The 14,731-nt window shown below is 35.2% G+C and overlaps 1 protein-coding gene and 1 long non-coding RNA gene across 2 annotated transcripts in view; both read right to left on the reverse strand.

The window, feature by feature from the left end:
• arrb2b (arrestin, beta 2b) overlaps positions 1-14,731 on the reverse strand; it is a 52,224-nt gene that overhangs the window by 12,324 nt on the left and 25,169 nt on the right. Inside the window, exons 2-13 of the mRNA XM_082149208.1 lie at positions 11,785-11,815; positions 10,732-10,792; positions 9,074-9,118; positions 8,737-8,933; positions 8,215-8,274; positions 7,075-7,142; positions 6,300-6,435; positions 5,436-5,520; positions 4,229-4,301; positions 2,384-2,521; positions 2,101-2,184; positions 1,884-2,008 (exon numbers count right to left, since the gene is read on the reverse strand). Coding sequence (XP_082005334.1) covers positions 1,884-2,008; positions 2,101-2,184; positions 2,384-2,521; positions 4,229-4,301; positions 5,436-5,520; positions 6,300-6,435; positions 7,075-7,142; positions 8,215-8,274; positions 8,737-8,933; positions 9,074-9,118; positions 10,732-10,792; positions 11,785-11,815 — 1,103 coding nt within the window. The remainder of the gene's footprint in view (positions 1-1,883; positions 2,009-2,100; positions 2,185-2,383; positions 2,522-4,228; positions 4,302-5,435; positions 5,521-6,299; positions 6,436-7,074; positions 7,143-8,214; positions 8,275-8,736; positions 8,934-9,073; positions 9,119-10,731; positions 10,793-11,784; positions 11,816-14,731) is intronic.
• On the reverse strand, positions 12,094-13,378 carry LOC309492767. Its single transcript, XR_014203696.1, has 2 exons — positions 13,255-13,378; positions 12,094-13,189 (listed from the first exon to the last, which is right to left on the reverse strand). It is a non-coding gene; the product is annotated as an uncharacterized lncRNA (long non-coding RNA).

A 14,731-nucleotide genomic window follows, 5' to 3' on the forward strand; every position in this document is an offset into this window, starting at 1 on the left:
TATATATATATATATAAATATATAATAGTATATATATATATATATATATATATATATATATTATTATATATATATATATATATATATATATATATATATATATATATATATATATATATATATATATATATATATATATATATATTATATATATATATATATATATATATATATATATATATATATATATATATATATATATATATATATATATATAGTATTATATATATATATATATATATATATATATATATATATATATATATATATATATATTATATATATATATATATATATATATATATATATATATATATATATATATATATATATTATATATATATATATATATATATATATATATATATATATATATATATATATATATATATATATATATATATATATATATATATATATATATATATATATATATATATATATATATATATATATATATATATATATATATATATATATATATATATATATATATATATATATATATATATATATATATATATATATATATATATATATATATATATATTATATATATATATATATATATATTAGGGCTGAACGATTAATTGCATTTGCGATAATATCGCGATATAATGAAACGCGATTTTTAAACCGCAAAAGCTGCGATTACACTCTGGTCACGTGACACGCGAGAGAAAAGCAGTCATCAGCATCAACTTGGCACGCTACGCACATAGGCCTGGCATACAGGAAAGAACAGTTTATGTTTGATTTATGTGATATTATGTTATTATATATATAATTAATATATAATGTATAATAATATATTCAGAGAATTTCAGAATCGAGTCTGAGCTTAGTTTTTAAACAGATGCGTGATGACGCTGCGTGTGCTTTAGAAACAGCCGTATTTTCTCTCTCTCTCTCTCTCTCTCTCTCTCTCTCTCTCTCTCTCTCTCACTCACACACACACACGAAACCTTCTGAAAAATAATCTTTCATAAATTTCGGAAAGGTTTAAGCGAATTACAAGGACATTCGCGGGCTTTATCGCACTGGTTGCCGCTTTGCTTAATGTTACTCTTGCAGTTCGCTGTCTCGCCCGCCGGAATTTTCCTCACAAATGCTTTACTAAGGCATTATTTATGTCTTTTGGAATGCAGTTGGCTTATATATTAAAAATATGAAAATCACTGAGAAGGCTGCTTTCAATTTAAAATACTCACGCGCGCTTTGTGTAGAGCGCTCGCGCATGCGGCTGTGAGCGACTTATTGGTTAAATGTACTGGCATCTCAAAATGCTTTTATGATGCGAAATTAATGTAAACACGGTCAGTCATATCTTAAACCAACAGGACAAACCACATCTTATATTTCAAAAGGGATCTGTGCATTAGTGTGAATGCAGCTTATCGTATCTAAACTGAGAAGACAAATCACTCACAGCTCTTGAATGGAAAACGTTCAGACAGCCTACTTTTAAATACTGAAAGCACTCTTTGTTTATTGCTTGTAATATGTTTTTTTTTTGTTCCTCTTTATTTACTAGCTTTTATATTTTGAAGCTATATTCGTTTATATAGCCTATTTAAAATTCTTAACATGTTTTTTTAATAATTATTTTTTAAAAATACGTATAATTACACAAATAAAGATTTTAACTGTTATTAATAATATTAATTACGAAAAAAAGTAGATCATGAGGTGCTTAAAGATTCCCATCCCTACTATACAATGATTTATTGCTTGTCTTTGTCGAATAATACAGAAGATAAAGAACTTAAAAAGTAATCGCATATTAAATCGCAATCGCAATATTGGTTAAGAAAATCGCAATTAGATTATTTTCCAAAATCGTTCAGCCCTAATATATATATATATATAAAAAGTACACACACACACACACACGTAAATATGTTGACAAAATGTCAAACTTGAGATGTTACCTGACTGCGGTCTAGAGTTGGGCTGTTCGGAGGGCTTGGGGTGCATCAAGACAAAAGGCAGCTCCACTGACACATCACTAACAACAGACAACGTGTTTGGATTAAGTCTTCTGACGTTCTGTACAAATATAAAGTCTGAAGTACTTCTGTGTCAAAAGGACATACTCACCCTCCACGAGAAACCACAAGCTTGACTTTAACTCGGTAGGACACCAAGATTCCCAGGACCTCCTTATTGGACACATCCTTCACTCTGTAAGCACAGGGAAACACATACTGAGCACACAGAACTGTTTGAGAGACTCTAGAGTTTTTATGGACACATGGGTGAGCTTAAGTTTATAAGCACTAAAAACTCAATGTCCTAAAGCTTTTACTGTATGAATTGCCTTTTTTTTCTGGCAGCATGTAAAAACAAGCATGTGATGCACTGTCAGCTGAAGGCCACTTACATGGTACTGGAGGCCAAGTTGGTGTCTTCATGTTTTAGCTGTCCATCCAGAGCCAGACCCCTCTTCTCTCTGTTATTGCACAGTGTGGGGGTGAGTGTGTACACCTTACAGAACGTGGAACTGGGTGACACCTGGTCACTGAAGACAGCAAAAACACAAGAGAGTGAGTCTTGTGCTTCATGCATATCAGAAAAACAAGATTTGACTATATTGTGTAACAATTAGATTAATTGATTAATCTTCAGTACTAGAAATTGGGTTTTTTTTTAAAGAAAATTGTGGCAAAATGCATTTTAGGATAATTTGAGGATTAATGGGAGGTACAGTTGTTCTATAGTGAGCAGTGTTATCGTTAAGTGAAAACTATTACAATTAGTCAACTGAAATAAAATAAGATAAATATTGGATTAATAAGCTTATAAATAAAATAAGCTTAAGTACTAAAAACTCAGAAATAGATGAGAAATATATAACAAAAAATAAAGAGAAATATTAATAAATATACTATAACAGTATATAATACTAAAGCTAAATTTAAGGACACCTGGTTCAGTGAGCCCTGTCGAATAATAGAGACATGTCTGTGTGCCGATCCATAACAACCTCAAACAGCACCTTGCATGTGTTGGATCATTAAGCAGCACTTCGGCTGAGTTTTGAGAGAGAAAAACTAGTTTGACAAACTGTAAAATGTGATTTATGGGGACATCAGGAGAACATATGGTGAGGAAAGGAAAGACAACATAAAAAAAGAGGAAAGAGGAAGAGACATATACAAGGATCTATAGTATGCTACGCATACATGATTTGTTTTTCTGAGAGGAAGTTATAAAAGCCGAACAAAGGGAAAACACCTGGGTCATTTCAAGGTTGACGCTAAAAAAATAGTAACTAGCCGTTCATATCATTGGTTTCAAATGGATGAGCGCAAAAAAACAACAGAGCGCGGCTATCTGAACAGCTCCGGACTAGAAAAAAAGCCTAAAGAACAGCGACGGTCCTTGTTTTTGGGGGATGAAAGAGCAGCACGGTCTCATCTTGTGGAGAGGGTGGAGAAAAGGTTCCAAGAGCCATCATCGACAACTAGGGATGGGCTCAGGGTCACAGGATCCAGAACGAACAGTTAGATATGAGACTCACCATGAAGAATGTCGACCCACAGACTTGCTGTAGGTGTCGTGGGAGTGAAGAACCACATCAGTAACCTGTAGTACTGAAAGAGAACAGTCTTTGTCGTCCTATCAGCATTAAAAAACTAGTGACTAAGAGGCGAGATTGGACCATCATGGGGTTGTCAGCAGCGGCATGAAGGGATCAAGGCATTTGGCATCATGTCAAATGAGGGATGCTACTGTAAAATATTTGTATAACAACTACAGAAAGGTTGAGAAGGTCACAGACTGGTCCAACTTGAAACTATTAACAAGGGAGTAACTTTTGGGTGTTTGGCAGGAAAAAGAGCAAAGCTGTACAGTGGAGAATGAACTGGAGTTTCCACGGGGCGGTTGGTCTCACAAACATGGCTTTAGCTTTAGCAACAACAGAGCTTGATTAAATCGGTGAGGATAAGACAGAGAACATTAAGTGCTATAAAATCCGTTCCGATCACACATTTGTGAGATGCGCATTGAACACATTCCTACATCACAGCAACTAAGGCATTGAGGAAAACAGGCTGCGCATGAGGTGATGGCATGTACAATTAGAAGTAAAACACAAAATGAGAGAGTATGGTAACAGAAGAGATCTTATGAAAAGATGATGGAAGACTCAATTTGAGGGAGTTGAAGAGAGGGACAGAGAAGACAGAGAGAGATGGAGAAAGTGGGACGGAGGGCTACTCACTCGGCTTCTACCTGAGCCACGGGACATTTGTACTGTGCGGTGCTGAACAAACAGATATCGGCATACTGTCGCACTGTGGGGAGAGAGCAGGGATACACAGCAGGGTTACCAGGGGCGGGAGGGAGCATAGATGAAACAAACACACGAGAAAATCACAGACAGGACAGCTGACATTCACACTAAACTACAGAATGAACACATCAGCACAACAGGACCTGAAGGGTAAACTTGAGAAAAGATCTAAATAGCACAAGGACAGAAACATATTACAATCACATACTCATGTACACCATTAAAGTCAACATGAAATTAAAATGAAATACACTACCTTTCAAAATGTTGGGGTCAAGAAATTAATACTTTTGTTCAGTACACATAATACATTAAACTGATCAGGAGTGACTGTAAAGACATTTATAACGTTACAAAAGATATCAATTTCAAATAAATGCTGTTCTTATGAACTTTCTAGTCTCTAAAAAAATTCCATCACTGTATAAGAAATGTTAGATAATAAGAAATGTTTCTTGATCACTAAATCAGTATGATTTCTGAAGGATCATGCGACACTAAATAATTTTTATTTTATATTAAAAATATATATAAATTCAGCATTGGTGAGCATAAGAAACTTCTTTCAAAAACAATGAAAACATCTTGTTAACCCCAAACTTTTGAATGGTTGTGTACCAGATTATTATTATTATTTTAATATCCAGTAAATATATTTAGTAAACATTAATAGATATTAAACATCTGGTTTGACTGAGAAATGTCATTACGGAAATAAATGAAGTTGTGAGCACCATTTCATGCTAACTTTTGATACACAAACTATAACCAAAGCACAGAAAAAGCAGCATTTCAGTGCAAACACACCTGTGAGCTACTAAGATATTTGAAATTCTGTCACAAATGAATAATGAAATGGATTCATTGTGAAGTAAACAACATTTATCAGCAGTAAACATCTGTGAGTGCATGAGATACAAATGCAGGACAAAAGCAACAGGAAAGGAAAAGGGGAAGAGGAAAGCTAAATGATTTAATATAGCTGATGTTAGCAATTCTAAAGGCAACTTTAAAACAAAAACAAACACAAAAGTTAAGCTAAAAATAACATTTAGTGTTTTTACTTGTAAGTTGTAAAGCATTGTATCATTTCCTCTAAATACATGTAATAAAAACGATTAAATGTTCACCTCACCAGATATTTTAACTCGTTTAACTGTTTTGGTGGAGTTGTTGGTGACATGGACATTGACACTGATAGGTTCACCATGGTAGTAGAGCTGAGAAGGAGAAGGAAACCAAATACTTTTTAATAACTGTGAATTGCTTAACATAATTTGCACATTTGTTCTTTTACACACTTGACACAAACCTGCTTCCTCTTGTTCACTCATTCACTTCGGTTGAATAGTGCTTGTATTGCGCAACATTTTAGTCATTCCCGCAGGTTTCGCACGCACCACTGATCTATCTAAATGGCGTTCTCATAAAGCCGCCTCTCAAACAGCTTGTGAGTACCAAATTGACTTCTTTTTCATGGCTTATTGCACTTAAATGAGACAAAACGCATGTTGTGTTGTGTAACAGTATATTGGATCCGTGCATAAGCTCTTAAAGTGACAGTAGCCTAATAAACCTGCTGCTTTCAGTAATGTTAATCAAAGAACAAAAGACAAAGAAACTCTTGTCTCTTGACTGAATAACTTTTGTAACTTTAATTGTAAGCATTCATCTGCATTTAATTTTTACAATGCACACTATCCAGTGATTTGGAACATTTGATTACTTAAATTTCTTAGTATTTCTTAGACCTACCTGAAAAACTGAAAGCCATGTTCATTTCATTTATCTCTTTATTCTTTTATATTTATTTGTGCTATCATTCGCAATTTATTTATTAATATTTTATTACTGACAGTTGTTTTTTTGTAAATGTAGTTCAACGTATATATGTATATATTACAGTTTTCCCTGTGGTATCGAAACGCGAATATCGATATTTTTCAAGGTATCGTATCGAAGTTGGAATTTTCAGTATTGTGACAACACTAGTTCACACCTCTTTGTCTAGCGAGGCCTCGAGGTGAAGGGAGCGGTCAGACATAAGGAAGCTGCGTGTGGTCTCCACCATTGGCTGCGGCCCAGGCTTCTCTGGAGCGTACTGCACCTTACGAATGACCAACCGCACAGAGTTCCTGTTAAGAAGAGGCCAGTTAGACACAACTTCTGCTGTACTGTCATTGCAAAGAAAGAAAACACTTCTCCCTCTGAGTAAAGATGTACATTACAATTCAAAAGTGTGGGGTCTGTAAAATTTTTTGATGTTTTGAAAAGAAGTCTATCATTTATTTGATGTAATTTATTCCTGTGATGGCAAAACTGAATTTTCAGCATCATTACTCCAGTTTTCAGTGTCGCATTCTCCTTCAGAAATCATTCTAATATGCTGTTTTGCTGCTCAAGACACATTTATTATGATTAATGTTGGAAACAGTTGTGATGCTTAATAATATGCTTAATAAATTATACTTTTTTTTCAGTATTCTTTGATGAATAAAAAGTTCAAAAGAAGAGCATCTATTTAAAATGGAAATATTTTGCAATAATATAAAAGTCTTCATTGTCAAATACTATCCTTGCTGTTAATTTCTTTATATAAATAAAATAAATAAATAAATAAATAAAATCGTACTGATCCCTAACTTTTGAATGGCAGTGTATACATCCTGAACAATATTCGGTGGTGGTGAGGGTACCTGATAAGTCAACTGGCCACTCAATGTATATTAACAGTTAAAAAAAAGAAAAGAAACTCACAAGGAGCAACACTTTACCGTTTGTGAGTCTTCTCATCCACAGTTTTGGCACAAAATGCCCTGACTTCAAAGTCAACACCACATGCCTATGAGTCAAAATACAGAGATATATTACCACGGAGAAAAAAGAAAAGAAAAGACATTTTAAACAATGTTACACATAAGTGTGCACTACCGTAGCTGAAGGATAGCTTGGTCAAATAGTCGGTCATTAAAGTCGTCATGTTGCGACAGTCTTTTCTTCCCTAATGTGACGTACAGTACTGTGCAAAAGTCTTAGGCACGTTAATATTTTCCATTTAAAAACAATTGTTTTTTAGCCAGTTATTAATATCTTTTGCTGTAGCGTATCAGTAGGAAATATCAGTTTACATTTCCAAACATTCCTTTTGCCATTTATTTGAATAACCCAGTAAGATTTTTCCATGCACAAGGAGTCTGACAACAGCCGATATGCTCCACACAAAGATCTGATCTCACCATCATCAAATTCGTCTGGGGTTACATGAAGAAACAGAAAAAACTGAGATAGACTAAATCCAGAAGAACTGTGGCAACGTCTCCAAGACGCATGAAGAAACCGACCTGCAAATTTAGCTGAAAAACTATGCTCAAGTGTACCTGGACAAAAGCTTTTTTAAACACAAAGGGTTGTCATATTGATAAATATTAGTTTGATTTAGTTAATAAAAGTTAATTGAAAAATAATATCTATTTATGACATTATTTTTTAAAGCATCCTCACTTTATAGCATTTAGTCTGTTTTTTTTTCTGTTTCTTCATGCAAGTTCAGATGAACTCGACGATGGTGAGATCAGATCTCTGTGTGGATCATACCGGCTGTTCCAGCTGTGACAAAAATCTCACTGGATTATTACAATTAATGGCTAAAGGAATGTAATATTTACTACTGACACACTATAGCAAAATATATAAATAACTTGCTTATACCCTTTTTTGTGTGCCTAAGACTTTTTCACAGTACTGTATATCTGAGTGAAACTATCTCGAACAAGAACATGTAGTGCGGGACTTGATTTTGTCCAACGGGACTTGATTGTATCGTTGTGGTTTGCTATTGTTGTGTTTACTGCACCCTCGTGTCAGTAAACACATCATCAGAGAAAATATAATAAAATATAATGATATGTCATTACCTTTCCTGTGTCCTCTGGGCCGGGCTGTAGAGTCACTGAACAGGGAAGGTTCTGAGGAATCTTTTTAACAAATAAAACGACTTTAGCAAAATAACCTGGTCACAATCAAGAAAATCGTTCAAACAGAGTGAATATAATTTTTTTCTAGTGTTTCACAAGACAGTTTTCAGTAAATTTGATTGGGTCTGTAAAGTTGTAACTAATTACTGTGCTGTGTAAAGGCCAATTCACACTGCACCAACAGACGGCAACAGACACTTTGTCGGGATTTGTCGGATCTGTCTGTTACCCCTGTCAGTTGGCGTCTGTCGGAGCTTGTTTGTACTGTAATCTGGTGATTGTCCACGTTGGTCTGCGTCTGTCGGTGCAGTGCGCATTGGTCTTAAAAAAGGTATCATAAAAGTTCTAATTTGTTTCACTAAAGTTATACACTGACTGAATAAAAACACATATGTACAGCTGAACATTAGAAATACTGAAATGTGTAAGTGGAGCAAAAAAAAAGTAAAAGTTAAGAGTCACCGTGAAGTTGAAGGGGTACGCGTTCTGGCCTAGCTTCTTGAGCAGTCTCTCCTGTAGCCGACTGAGCGGTTTGCGCTCCTCAGGCAGAGGGGGAAAGGCCTGGAAACTGGAGATGAAGAGATCCTTTCGGAAAGAAAGGCCCAGCACGTCCAGGTCTTCACGACCATATCGGAAGGCACACGTCAGAGTCACAAAAACTGGTAAAAACGCACAAAGTACAGAGGAGAGAGACAGAAAAAATAAATAATGGTTTTGATGAAGATTATTTCATGTTTAAAAAAAAACAACTTTGCAAGCAACACAAGAAAAATGGAGATACAGTAAATCAATGTGTTACCTTTTCTGTCTTTTAGGTATTCTGGGTCAATCAAGAGCACTCCATCTAAAGTCAGACAAAATACAGTGAGCAAATATGAAGAGAGAGAAACTGCAAGAAGTCCCAGTATAAAGAGTACATAACTACTGGCACCTAAAAAAAATTCCTTTGCAAAAACTTATTTTATATATAGTTTTTGAACTATTTTGAACTTGTTGCCATAAAAAATAAGATACATGTGCTAAACAACGTGTGTGATGGTAGTGGATAAAGACTAAAAATCTGTCTGCACATGTATCAGTAATTAAATAAAAAAATAATGAAGATTCTCACAAGAACACATTCTGTGTGAGCGGCCCTAAATAACCTCAACTTCAAAATGGGTTGGTATGGACTGCAAACTACAAACTGTTCAGTGATTAGCCAATAAAACAAACAATATATTAACCTCCAAAAGCCACTTTATGGAAAGTCTATTTAATGAGTAACACATCTGCCAGAATAATGTCTTTGAAGTTAGAACTGTCTTCATTTGGTGGCATAGATTTATTCTCAGACATAAACTGTGATTTATATAATGAATTAATCTGTATATCATGTAATTAATTGGATTCATATTTTAATTTGACAGTTCTTAATTGACCATTTTCTACAAAAACAGAAAAATTGCACTTTTAAGACATAGGACACATAGAAAAGGAAACTATAAACAATTAGAAGAAACACTAATGTTGAAAAGTTTGGGTAAATAAGATTTTTTTTAAGAAATTGATACTTTTATTGAGCAAGGAAGCATTACATTGATCAAAAGTGACAGTAAAGACATTTATATTGTAACAAAAGCCATGATCTATTTTTCAAATAAATTTAGTTCTATTGAACTTTCTATTCATCAAAGAATCCTGAAATAAAAACTCAGGATTTTCCACAAAAATATTATGCAGCACAACGGTTTTCAACATTTATAATATAAGACATGATTCTGAAAGATCATGTCAGCTTTGTCATCACAAAAATAAATGACATTATAAATGTGTTAAAACAGAAAATAGTTATTTTAAATTGAATACTATTTCACAGTATTACTGTTTTTGCTATATTTTTCGGTCAAACAAATTCTGCCTTGGTGAGCATAACCAGATTTTTTATAAAAAATTTTTTTAAATCTCACGGACCCCAAACTTTTCAACATTATTGTCTGTCTTATTCTTTCAGCCTCCACAGAGGTTTGGATTGAATCAGTCAGAGACACCATTAACACTATATCAAGAGTTATCTTGTACAAGATTACGATTAGAATATGTAATACTCCTGACAAGAAATAATCTCCCCACACAAGCGTAATGAGAGAAACGTCTATATCTTGCAGAATGAAGTCTCCTGTTACCGGCTGCCATGCAACAGGGAGAGAGAGACGTTCCCTCAACAGGGGGGATATGAAGAGAAACCAGAAATCTCACAGTAACATTATAGTTACTATAACATTATAGCAGATAAGTAGGTCAAAAAGCATTAAATAGGTAATTAAACCCAGTGTATGTCCATTAACATCAACTGACTCCACAAAGACGCAATCCTTCAACAAGAGCAAACAGATGTTACCAAGGCATGAAAGGAAGTCAATTGTTTCAACCAAAAACTCCCAAGATGTTTTGAGTGGGAACTCCCATCTGACTTACCTACAGGGTCCACGTGATCTAGATGATCCACAAAGTCCCTCTTCCCCAAGTATACTGTGAGCTAGAAAGAGGAAAACCAGAGACATGTTTGGGAAAACAGCACAAGTTTGAACATGCTACACAAAGACCCTAGAGATAACGCAAAAAGCAAGCGGTGCCTCTATCAAGGAACTCACACACACAAACAATTTAACAAACGGCCTAAGGCAAGCCACACTAACCCCTAGATGATCTACTCCCTTCCTGAAGACAACCCTTCTCGACGGCGTGATCTCCAAACACACATCCTCCACATGCAAAAAGCTTTCCATTACAGAGAACAAAAGAGGGAGATGAGATGAGGGGATAGAGAAATTAGGTAGGAAGGCAGCAGCAGGGTGGAAATAGCCCGAATGCAAGCCGAGAGAAAGAAATTATAGAGGAAATAATGCTGTGATAACAAACACTGTGCTGATAAAGAAACAGTCAAAGGAAGAAAGAAAAGCAGAAAGAACAAACAAACAAATAAAGAAAGCGTTTAAAGACAGATATACAAAGGCAAATTAAAAGGAGCTTAAAGAAGTGAACAGGAAGAGAAAACCCAGAGAGATGGATAGAGAATGAGGGAGGAGAAGCGAGAGAGAGAGAGAGAGAGAGAGAGAGAGGAGAAGCGAGAGAGAGAGAGAGAGAGAGAGAGAGAGAGAGGGAGAAGAAGCGAGAGAGAGAGAGAGAGAGAGAGGGAGAAGAAGCGAGAGAGAGAGAGAGAGAGAGGGGGGGGAGGAGAAGCGAGAGAGAGAGAGAGAGAGGGAGGAGAAGCGAGAGAGAGAGAGAGAGAGAGAGAGAGAGAGAGAGGGAGAAGAAGCGAGAGAGAGAGAGAGAGAGAGGGGGGGGAGGAGAAGCGAGAGAGAGAGAGAGAGAGAGAGAGGGAGGAGAAGCGAGAGAGAGAGAGAGAGAGAGAGAGAGAGAGAGAGAGAGAGAGAGAGAGAGAGAGAGAGAGAGGAGGAAAGGAAAAGGTCCACTGAGACCAATGAAGAGCCCACCTTCCACCTTCTAACACACTCTGGGGAATCTTACCTTGCAGTTGGGGCTGGACTTCTTGAAGACTCTGTAATGAGGGGAAAGAGAGAGAACGTCATATTAAAAGCAAATGTATTTAGCAACAAGAAAAGCACATTGTAGGATGAAATGAAGTTCCACTGTCTGTTTTGAAGTTTACTGTTTGTGTGGAAAGCGGTTAACTGAAGTTGCTATTTCAGAAAGGCTTTGTATTCAAAAGGCAGGCCAATTCATATTATTCTGCAATGTGTGGAATTCAACAGAATATGAAATATCACTTTTAGTATATATATTTTTTGATCCATTAAGGGTAGAAATTCAACACCCTCCAAGTGTCAAATGCAAAACTAGGTACAACTAGGCATGTGACAGTATTTTATTTTCTTATATAAAAAAAGAACTGAACATTTAAATACAATAAAACAATACACAAAGATGTATAAAGTAAACAAATGCTTCAAACAGTTTATTTCTCAGAATAAACACCAACAGGGTGATCAGGATTGCATCATTGGGGTTTATTCTGCAATAACAACCGGTTGGATGTACATTATCCTGCTTATCACACGGCTACTTGCCACATAGGTAAATAATTAGACACTAAATATTGATCCGAGTCGAAATATTTTATTAGGTCTAAACGCAAAGCTTCGGCGGAGAGAGAAGTTGCTAGCACGGCAAGTTCAAACTAGACAGACATTTAAGAGATACGGTACACAGTCATGCCACTTATTACACAGCATTTTGCCACATATAAGAGATAAAGTTACTGATTTGAGATTTACAAAACAATAGTCGCAAAATGGCAGCAGCTGCGTTTGTATGAAACAAGAGAGTCATAATTAAATAACTGTACAACATTTTTTATTTGACTTGTTTTAATAGTTTTAGCTCACCAAACGAAAAACTTCCACAAAGAAAAAACTTTCCTAGCAAGCATATAGTTTTGCTGACTTAGTAACTGGGATGAGCCTGTGTTATCAGTTTTCAGCGGTTGTTACAGGGCCATAACATACTGCTGGATGACGCGATTGACCAATCAGAATCAAGTATTCCACAGAGCTGTGTAATAACGTTAGTTAATGCTTTAACTATTTAAGTATTTAGTGCTGTGATGAACACCATTACGAATACAAAAACCTGAATGGCTGTTTAAAACATTGAAATACTGCTCAGAAACAGAAAGTAGCGCAGCTGCTTTGTTTACAGCTGCATTTCTACTGTTCCATAAGTGCCATCCGCTGCCAAAGAGTGAATGTTTGTTTTCATTCTGCTTCACCCGTTTCACCATCAATCATTATTGTAATGTATTTTATTACCGTATATGGTGCTGCTCACCAGTAGGCCTTACTAACCCTACATTTATTAGGAATAGTTTAAACTGAAGTTTAAGAATGGCGGTCTTTAAAATTGAAAAATAATACTACTACTACTAATTATTATTATTATAAGCCCTGGATGGAAGCGAGCGACATACCCAAAAACAACAACAACAACTATTTAAAATATAATATAATATAATTTTCCATGTGGTGACAAATATGTGGAATATTCCTCACATTAGGGGGGAAAACACTTTCATGCCCAGTAAGAAACATAATTCACCTGCCATTAGCAGGTGTGGTAAAAAGTTACATTTGGTCCCCTTGGAAACATTGGAACATTGGAAATATGAAAACCAGTGACCACCTGTGGTTAACCAATGCAATTACTCAAATATTATCTGTGGTTACATGGGCAAACACACAAAATCTTTTCCCTGGGACTGAGAGAGGGACAGAAAGGGCAGAAGCATGACAAAAGGAAGGAAAGAAAGAAATGATTCTGCAAACAGAAAGCAGCTGGACAAAAGGAAGGGAAAAAGACTGAGGCGGAGACGGACAAAAGAAGAACATAAAACAGTAAATGGATAAACGCAGCTGCCCAGAAAAAGAGGGAAAGTAAAAGAGATTGAACAAGAGAGTTAGAAAGCTCACAAAAGAGATTGTAGGTGTCAGTGACTCATCAAAATTTGAAATAGACAAATGAAAGAGTTGCTAAAACATAAAAGGAGGATAGAGAGAGCATGAAGAGAAGGCAAATAAGAGCAATATAGTATTTTCACAAACAAAGAAAATCATTTGTCATTCCAAAACATCTATGACTTTCTACTGTGGAACACAAAATGAAACATTTTAAATTGTCATTCTTTCCCATGCAATTACAATGAATGAAATCTGGAGAGTTAATACAAAATGCACCATATCAGAAAAATATCAAATATGATATTTCATATGTTCATATTCACACCACACAGAAAAACGCAAACAAACAAGTTGGTCGTTGGATTTAGAATTTTATGAAAAATAACTGTCATGTGTTCACACTGCCCGAACAGACACTGACAAACACTGATTGAAGATGTTCAGTCGGGTGAAACAAACCACGACCAACGCCAACAGACGCCAACAGGGGTAACACACTGATCCAACAAAACCCGACAAACGTGTCTGTTAGCGTCTGTCTGTGTGGTGTGAATCTGCCTTTATAAAGTCAAACAACAGCTTTAGGTGAGGAACAGATCAAATTGTTATGATGCAATATGAAGAGTTTTATGGGCCAATTTTATGATGCTTTTATGGTGTGTTGTCATTTTGGAGCTTGACAGGCCGAGAGAATGGCCAAGGTATTTGCAATATTTACATTTACAAACACAGAGAAAAAAATAAAGGCATACAGGTTTGGAACAACATGAGTTTGAATAAATGATAACCATTTTCATTTTTGTGTGAACTATCCCTTAAACAAGTTACAAGTCATGCATGTTGCAACAAATCTTTTTTTAAAAAAATTTTTATTCCAAGTAACATCACAAGCTACACTAAATAAGCTAAATAACTATTTACTGAAAAATACAATTTTAACTATATTTAATCTCTCAAAGCATATGATCAGCAAAGGATAAAAATACAATATACAATCTTTT

This window comes from Leuciscus leuciscus (genome assembly GCF_965113295.1).
Source record: "Leuciscus leuciscus genome assembly, chromosome: 2".
NCBI classification, from domain to species: domain Eukaryota; kingdom Metazoa; phylum Chordata; class Actinopteri; order Cypriniformes; family Leuciscidae; genus Leuciscus; species Leuciscus leuciscus.